General features: G+C 33.0%; 1 protein-coding gene across 3 annotated transcripts in view; it reads right to left on the bottom strand.

The window, feature by feature from the left end:
• The window catches only part of LOC106478156, a 101,440-nt gene that overhangs the window by 11,530 nt on the left and 80,050 nt on the right, over positions 1 to 9,860 (bottom strand). For all 3 annotated transcript variants that reach the window (XM_013938680.2, XM_022381724.1, XM_022381716.1), the window contains exons 6-7: positions 9,399 to 9,509; positions 7,684 to 7,781 (exon numbers count right to left, since the gene is read on the bottom strand). In XM_013938680.2, coding sequence (XP_013794134.1) covers positions 7,684 to 7,781; positions 9,399 to 9,509 — 209 coding nt within the window. The remainder of the gene's footprint in view (positions 1 to 7,683; positions 7,782 to 9,398; positions 9,510 to 9,860) is intronic.

Here is a 9,860-nt window from a genome sequence, read left to right as displayed (position 1 = left end):
AGGTTTTCTTGCAAATGCTGCAATCTCTCTTCTTGTTTATTTTCTCATTCTTCTTGTTTCTTTTCTTTTTCCTCTAACAACTGTTGTAATTTCTCTTCTCTTTCTTCTTGTTTCTTTTCTTGTTTTTGTATTGCTGCCATCAAATCTGCTAAGTTGTAGTTTGATTTTTCGCCTCTCGTTTAAATCTTCTTCTGTTTTTTTTTCTATCCCACTCTCTGACACCAATTTGTTACGTCTCCGTTTGTTAATTGATTTTCCGTAACTTTGTTCTGACGAAACTTTAGCGACACAAGTCCTTACTTAATAAAACTGGTTTATTCTTTCTGAATATAACTTTAAGGTACACTTAATTTCAACAATCGCGCTAAAACAAACGCTATAACAACGAACGTGCTTAATAATACTCTCTGACTGCAGATCAATTACTCACTGTCTACACACACACTAATTCGTCACGTCGTCACCATCTTATATATATACCAGACTACCCTATATCTAGTAATCTCCCGACTATTCCCGAAGGTTCGAGAGAAGTGGCGTGACATTAGTCACATGACCTCGCTCACGCAACAGGGGTCTGATGATATTTCACTGTGATAATGTGTAGGAGAGTTAGGCGGGTTTTAAGTTTAGGACTAGTTCCGATAGAAACTCATGAGCGCACAGGCGCGTAATTGTAACTGGCAGGAAGTTTTGTCGATGTATTTGGCTTTACAGCTACCACATGTATATTTACATATGACCTTTGAATGTGAAACTGGAGGTAGAACAGGATTAGTTTGCGCATACCAGATGACCACTGAAAAATAACACTGAGTTTAACCTAGATGCAGAAAGACTTGAGTAATTTATTGGGTTGAGTTTTAATGATAAGAATTTATTTTCTAAGCGAAATAACAGAAGTCAGAAGAAATTTAGAAAGGGATTGGATATTAGTTGGATATTATTAATTCCTTAACCAACTACACTCTCAACATCCTAATATAAAATTCGCCTGTGAAACTGACTATCAAAGCTAACTTTATTTCCTTGGCGTTGAGATTCAAAGACAAAATGGTAAATTTAGTGCCTCTATTTACAGAAAGAAAACTTTTACTCATTTATATACACATTTTGAAAATTTCGGTCAAACTTGTTCAAACAAAACTTGGTTTTAACTCTTCTTCACAGAGCCTACTCGAGTTACTCTGATTCCTTCTCTACGGGTCGTAGGTTCGAATCCAGTCACTGAATATGCTCGCCCTTTCATCCGTTAGGGCGTTATAATGTGATGGTAAATGCCACTATTCGTTGGTAAAAGAGTTGGCGGTGGGTGGTGTTGACTAGCTACCTTCCCTCTAGTCTATCACTTTAAAATTAGGTATGCATAGCGCAGATATCCCTCCAGTAGCTATGCACGAAATTCAAAATAAAACAAACTCTATCTAGTTTCTTAGGTATTTCAAGAATTAAAAGAGTGTATGATATTGGTATTCCAACCATACTATATTCACCACATCCATTGCCAATGACACGTATATTATCATAATTATACCACTATTGAAAATGATATTTACATGAAAAGTGTCCACCAAATCACATACCTAAATATTTAGCATCATTTTCATTAAACTGTTCTGCCTTTGAAAGGTAAATCAATCATTTTTGGTTTACCTTTGCTGTAAAGAATGACATACATTTTAAAAGTAGAAATTCGAAAAACCCATGTATCACACTAATTTGAAATTTCATCTAAATCCTTTTGGATAACCCAATTAATAATTTTAGCATGTTTCTCTTCTATAATCAGCACAAGTAAATAATGGGTCTTTGTGGTATTACCAGCAAATCTGTTTTCCCACAGATAAGTCACCTCGGACCACTAACTGAAATTTTAGAGAATACCAGACCACAGAGTTACTGATCTTCCTGATCTACAACTGGGATTGTTTAAAAAAAAATCAACACTGATAGAAATATGAGCAAGCAAACGTTTAATCATACAATAACAAAACAATAAAATAGCAAAAACAAAATACAAGTACGTACTCAAAGACGCATATCAAAGTGATAAGAGAAACGTAAAGACTTTATTCAATAGCTCTTGTCAGTATAGTGCTCTCCCCCGGTTGAAAATAATCTCCTAGTGTATATTAAGACAAATATAAATGTCAACGTTTAAACTGTAGTCCAAATCTTAGCCAGAAACTACACATCAAAATGTAAATGCAATACTAAAGTTAAATCCGAACACTTTAAATTCTATTTTGAAGTTTAAGTAAACAATTTATCTCTCTAAGTTAAAGATAAAATTAAAGTACAAAATACTAATTAAATCAATCAAATCAAGAAGTTAAAATAAAAAAGTTACGACTGGTTATTAATATGTTACATCACCGAAAATTCATACAATAACTCGTTTTATCCATACGAACCTTAAAATTCTTGAAAAAAATCTCTCTTTGGGATATATAGCAAAATTAATAATACTGTTACGTCTCCGTTTGTTAATTAACTTTCCGTAACTTCGTTCCGATGAAACTTTAGCGACACAAGTCCTTACTTAATAAAACTGGTTTATCCTTTCTGAATATAACTTTACGATACACTTGATTTCAACATTCGTGCTAAAACAAACGCTATAACGAACTTCAACAATACTCTCTGACCGCAGATCAATTACTTACTACCTACACACATTATCCCGTCACGTTGTGACTGTCTTATATACGAGTATATACAAGACTAACACTATATCTAGTAATCTTCCGACAATTCACGAAGGTTCGAGAGAACGAGTGGCGTGACACTAGTCACGTGACCTCGCTGACGCAACAATACAAACAAAACCAGGTTTGCACACAAAATACACCTCATACGCATGAGCTTTTTCCAATGTAACTTGAATACGAGGTTGTGTCAGTCCTTCACTATTATCTGATTGATCGATAAAGATAATAACTTTCTATTTCTGGACATCATGTGACATTCTCCTCGAAGAAACTTGGCTACGTGCTAGTTAGTGCCCCACATCTTGTTTGCACAAAAACAATGTGACTTGAAGTGTTTATTTGAGCAACACTATTTCAAAACAGGAAACTGAAAAGCACAATAATTTCGAAAAATTGTACATTTTAACTAAAGGGGTAGCAAACACAGCATAGTCCTTATTACTGGAGGGCCTGATTGTTATACTCTTTCATTTTATACTGGTATTTTCAACCATAAGACTATATTACAAATGAACACTTGATTATTAATAGTTTTTACTATAGTTTGGTTTGGTTTCTTTTGAATTTCGCGCAAAGCTCAGGCCCGCAGAATATTTGAAAGAGGGGTTCTAATTTGTGAGATCAAAAGGCAACACATATTGTGAGAAGCACAATTAGCATACAGAGCTGGCTAATGCTACGAGTGTTTGAGGCATGCGACTATTTCAAGCTAAAAAATGCTTATGCTTCATCAGAAGAATACAGACTATGTGGAAAACGTTAATATCATAAGCAACTGCGCTATAATTATATAAGAGTAATTTGGTTTTTACTGAAGTAAGATCTGGTTTGACTTTGGTTTGTTTTGTATTTCGCGCAAAGCAACATGAGAACTATCTGAGCTAGTCGTCCCTAATTTAGTAATGATAGACTAGAGGAAAGGTAGGTCAACACCACCCACCGCCAATTCTTGCGTTACTCTTTCACTAAAGATTAGTAGGACTGACATCACATTATAACGTCCCCATGGCTAAAGGGTGAGCATGTTCGGTGACGGGGATTCGAACCCACGGTCCTAAGATTGCGAGTTGAGCGCCTAAACCACCAGGCCATGTCAGGCCCAGGTTGTACAATAGCTATCATGACAAAAACCTCTTTGCCACCCATTGTCAGTCATGTTGTCTCACTTCAAAATTAGCCTTGAAATAAACTAACTATCAGAAGTGATCTGGTATTTTATAAGCACAGAAGACAGCTAAACTAAACGATAGCGAGATAAATACATAAAATGTAAATATATTAATAATAATTAACAAATATATAGAAGGACTTCCACCTCACATGGTGTATTTGTAAACATACCGATTACAAGTCAAAAGAGGTAATTATTATTTCTATATTATTAAGAATCAAAAAGTGAGAAAACTTATACCACATAAACTGTAAATAATAAACAGATATTTATTTGTTTGTTTTTTAATGTTCTCAGCTTTCTCAGTTATAGTTTACTGTTGAGGCCCACGGTTTCGCGCCACTCAAATACCTTTGTCAAAAGACATGCTTGTGCCAACTTTTAAAACGAATTTGCATTATTACAGCCTAATAACTGATAATATAATATTTTTTCTTATGCTAAATAAACAGATGGAATGGTGATCGTAAGTGTCGTCTATAGCAGCAAATAAAATATGAGTCTAAGATCATGATAATTTGGCATATTATATTCACAGTAGGTGTGGGTTGGTCCTGTGGTATTTGAAAACAACGTTTTTCTATCTTCTTGTATATTAAGATATTTATTCTGAATTTATTCTTTGTTCTGTTTAATGCGTAAATTTCAATTGAAACTTGGTCAAGCAAGTTATCAAGTTTGTTTCTTTTTAATGCTACATTTATTCCTTTGTTATTTTCAAAAAACGGATAATACTTGATATCGCCCAGGAAGAGTACTGCTTAATATAACATGCTGTATAAGGATGTCAACAGCAGCGTCTTTCAATGGTTTTCAGGTCATGACACTATCTATGCTGTAATGATAATGACCAGTCCTTGAATAACGCATGTCACCTTGAATAAATGCAAAGCTTCTTATGAACTAAGAAACTTTGCATTTATGCAGTTTGATCTGGAACATCAGTTGAACAGTAATAATTGAAACTTGGTTTTCAGTAGTCAGTCCTGTGATCAAGTAAAGATGATCGTCCTGTATGAGTAAAAGCAGGTATGCACACTGTGTTTCTGTTTTAGAGTGTATGGAATGGCCTAGAGATTACGGCACATAACTCATAATCTATGGGTCGCAGGATTGAAACTCGTCACCGAACATGCATACGCTTTCAAAGTCTGACTTTGTTTGCCAGATCTGAAATCCAGAGCTCTGTGGTATATCCAGGTGTATATCCCTACTGTTTGATTTGACAAGAGAACCTGTTTAGTAGCTTTGCATGAAATTTAACACAAACAATTCTGAGTAATATCCATGGGCGTCCACGGAGAGGGGATATACTTGCCCACAGATGGAAAATAAGAAACATAATTCTTTCTTTATTATTCAGCATATGTATGTTAAAATTCTTTTCATTTCATAATTTCACACTACTTTGCCCCCCCCCCTCCCATGGAAAAGTTTCTGTGGACGCCCATGGTAATATCTTATTCAGATTTTATCAAATGACAGCATTCCATAAAATGTAATACACAACAAAAAGGATGATGTGTTGAGTTAACGTTGGGTTTAGTATAGTAGATTGGACGGTTTAGATGGAACAACTGGCCCTTTGTTCTCCTTATTAATCACCCAGGTAATATAAACAAGAATAACATTAAAACACCCAAAGCCAGCCCTTATTATTTAAATATTTATCAAGCCTTCCCTTTAACGCTCTTTAATTATTCGCATTTACCACATCTGAAGGCAAACCATTCCAAAAGCTACTCTATTAGAAAAATAAAACTGTTTTATCTGAAGATAACTCCCACCTGCCCAAATTTATATTTGTGTTCCCTAGTCCTATCATTCTGACCATAAAGTACGAAAAAGATGACGCATCAACACTGTCAATTCCCTTAAAAATTTGAAATACCTCAATGAGATCCCCTTTAACTCTTCTTATTCTTTTTTCAAGAGAGAACACTTTCAGATATTTTAATCTATCCTCGTATGAAAACCTTTCCATCAAAGGTATCATCTTAATAGTCCATCTTTGAATCATTATGGTATTTTCAGTTTAAAAAACCCGACGTATTGACAAGTATCAGGCAGGCAAACCCGCAAATAACAACAGGTTCGATCAAGAAATATGGAGAATGTTTTGTAGTTGATAACTTGACTGAATTTTAAGTTGCTTGAGAAATAAAACGAGATTAGACACATTTAAATGATAGTAAAACAATCCTTATTTAGGTGCAATTAATTAACTGACATAAAAAGAAAACAGTACGGATTCCTGCATAGACAACTGGACCATAGCCTGTACTAGATCAGTGAATAGCTTACCAGTATTCCATTTGTCGAGATGAATCTCTGCAGAACTAGCCACAATGAAAGCCAAATAGAACTGGACAAAGAATGTGTGTCTAGATTTTAAACAACAGCTTGCTTTTTTGTCCATTGAATGGTGTCACCTTGTGACCTTCATTGCCTGACAGCATTGGCCGGTTTCAGTTTCAGTTGATATCACAGTTCACCCAGCGAATTATATTCCTATTTTTAATATGTTTTAATCCAGGCTCAGGATACTCTGAAATATATCTGTGGACAGAAGACATCATCTAACAAAAAAAACAAACAAAAAAAACAACAACATAGGGATGAGGTGGCTCGAACAAGCTAATGACAAAAACAATGAATCATATGTTGCCACCATGATGGTCCAGAAACTAGATAATCAATATTGAGTTTGCTCACCTATACGAAACGTAGGATACGAATTATGAGAACCTAAATGCATTACCAATTCAAGGTGATTTGCTAACTAACTATCTGTGCTGCCAAACAATTGTTCTATGTTGCTCTGTGGTAACTCCAAACTGTCCAATCGACTCGTAAGGCGAGAATTCAAAATCGACGCTACTACGAACATGGTAAAAACGTTTCGAATGTTCTCATTCCTCTTTTATGTAGTACATTCTAACCAATTCCATAATTTAAAATTTTATATAAAAAACACTAGGAAGCTTATTTATTTTGATTACTATATATTGTTACCACAAAGCAGGTCATGTGACGCTGGTAACACGTCATTGACTTCTAGAAATATCCTGTTCCTTCATGAATGCTCTAGTGTTTACTAGATATGTGTTAGTCTAGTATATATAAGACGGTCACAACGTGACGCAACAATGTGTGTGTAATTGAACTGAGTATTGTTGAGTCGAGCACGTGAGGCGTTCATTGAGAATTATAGCGTTTGTTATAGCGCGACTGTTGAAATTAAGTGTATCGCAAAGTTATATTCAGAAAGAATAAACCAGTTTTATTTAAGAAAGGACTTCTATTGGTAAAGTTTCTTCGGAAAGAATTTTTACGGAAAATTAACGAACGAACGGAGACGTAACAATACCAAAGTGTGCTACAGCTCAAATTGTCCTAACAAAGTGTCATTTATAAGAAATCAAAAATCATTGTAAGCAATAAATTCCAATGAGATTAACAGTACAGGTGTAATAAGAACTAGTAATTTGAGCTTTTAAACTTTCAGTGTGTCAATTGTTTACTACAACGAGAAACTTTCTAAGCCACAGCTGTTATGGAATATTGTTAAAGGTCAAAATCTAAGTGTGTGGTAAATGTTGGCATAATTCTCTTTCAACCTAAGTATTATGCAAGTATGTAAGAAACCAGAAAACTACAGTCATATGAATGTTTTGTGGCCTCGAATTTTACAGCTATTTGTTCTCTACCCTGATGATACTTATTTGCTTTATGAACAGGATTATTTTGTGCTTATTGTTTTGTGAATAGCAATTTGATCCTTTTATAACCAATACTTACCATTTTGGTTCATTGCACAGGTGTTGTCTTTTAGTGCTTGATCAGATAAACTACAAGCAGAATTTGAAGAATCTGTCACTCCATCTTGTAGTTCTTGCCTAAAACATTTTTCACAAAAGTATTTAATCTGGCAAACAATACTATTTCAAAACACTGCACAAAAGAATATACTACCCCATTCATGACATCAACAAAAATTAAAACAAAATCATGTTTATTATTATAGTATTTAGTTTATACAAATTTCAATGTTTTATGATTCTCAAGAATCTTATAAGTTAATGATATCTCACAGTTAAGTTTTAGAAATAATACATGTAAATTCATGGAACTGTACTGAGATAACTAAAAATAATTCATGGACAATCATTAATACAATTGAAATGTAACAGATAGCTAAACTTCCTTTGTTAGAAGTTTCTTTAGTAATCCAACCTAATTCTAGTTTCACTTGATGTGTGTTTTGAAAAAAACAAGTGTAAAAGACACAGTTAGGGCTCTCATATTTTTATGCATTTTTAATGAATGACAGAACTCCAATATTATATAAACCTTTGACATTAAGTGGTTTTAATGGTAAAAACAAAATATTGAATAAGTTTTTCATTTTTGATAAAATAGGAAGTACACTTCTTTTATGAACATTACCATACTTCAGTTCAGTGTACAATAATTCTTAAATGTTTTGTTTTACATATTCAGTTCTTTAGGTGGAACCTTGGGCCAAAATATAAATTTTTCCAGTTACATAAAAATATGAACTATTGTTTCAGACATATTTAAATACTCAACATTTCCATATTACAAGAGACTAGTCAGAAGATTCAATGCTGAGTAGCTATTTGAAAGGCTTACAAAACCCCTCAAAACATCTTCATCATTAAACAGTACTAGTTTATCTTCCCTAGATAAGCATTTATACATTTATATCATTTTATACCCAACACCGCCATTAATATACACTGAATAAATGAAAGCTACCAAACTTATGTAAATACCAATGCAGAATATGTGCCTATTAAATACGAGAGCTTGAAGCTGTTCACATACCTAACGAGTTCCAGGATTTATTTTCAACATTATCATATCAAACACACAGAATTCACAGTCAGTGACAAAATATCTTAAAAATTAGCCTAGTTGTAATTGAGGTGTTAGGGACTGATATAACACCAAAGGGCAGTACTCTATGGATTTTTGTTACTTGTTAGAACCTCTACATATTTCAATTTGAAATCTAAAAAACTGAGAGGATGAAAAACCATGAGCTAACTGAATTGTTGGACAGCTTCAAAAATTGTCCCAGTGGGAATATTGGTCAGTTATAGTATGAAAATAATATAGTATGAAATATTTGAAGTTACTTCTGACAAATTTTACTATTTCTTATTATTTTCAAACATAAATGGTATATCTCTTAATTTTAGTACTTTATACTCAAACATGCAGTTATGTTTAGTCAGTATTTAAGCTCTAAACAATTTTTCGTTGCACTATAAAACTGAAATTGAAAAGAACCAGAAAATGATCTGAATGTGTTACTTCACATTTTTTTTTTACAAATCCAGATGTAAACTTTTATATTTATACCAAGGGAACATATTAATTCTAACTATTAGAATATTTCTATAAATTCTACTCTTGTAATCAAATTGGTGACATTTCATCTATATATTCGTATGTAAATAAATGCAATAAAACTAATGTGGACATACCCAGCACTGAAACACTTCCTTTTTTTTATATTAGATGGCAAATCACTATGGTCATTCTGTGTTGTAAAGGTTCTGTTTTGTTTTAAATCAGAATCATTCCCAAAGTCTTTTCTATAAAGAATGATAAACATAACCATTAATTATAAAAACAATTTAAATGAAATAAGTTTAATAAAATAAGTATTTGTGATACATCTATAGGAAGTTACAGATGTTATGTCTTAAGTTTTGATTTTAATTTAAGTTAGTATGCCAATCAATCAAATAGAATAGAAAAAAAACTTTCTATTAATATGATCTTCAGAGATGTGCAGCTTTGGCATAGCCGATGTTTCAAATATGCAAGTAGTCACTTAAAATTATAATACTTAAATGCTTGTAAATGATAATTTCTTTCAAGCTATATTACATTAAAATAATTCTTTTTGCATGTTTAATAAAAAAATGTTGAAAACAAAAAAA

This window comes from Limulus polyphemus, unplaced genomic scaffold (assembly GCF_000517525.1).
Source record: "Limulus polyphemus unplaced genomic scaffold, Limulus_polyphemus-2.1.2 Scaffold9, whole genome shotgun sequence".
NCBI lineage: Eukaryota > Metazoa > Arthropoda > Merostomata > Xiphosura > Limulidae > Limulus > Limulus polyphemus.
The sequence above is the reverse complement of the archived record's forward strand: the minus strand, read 5'-3'. Positions and strand labels throughout refer to the sequence as shown.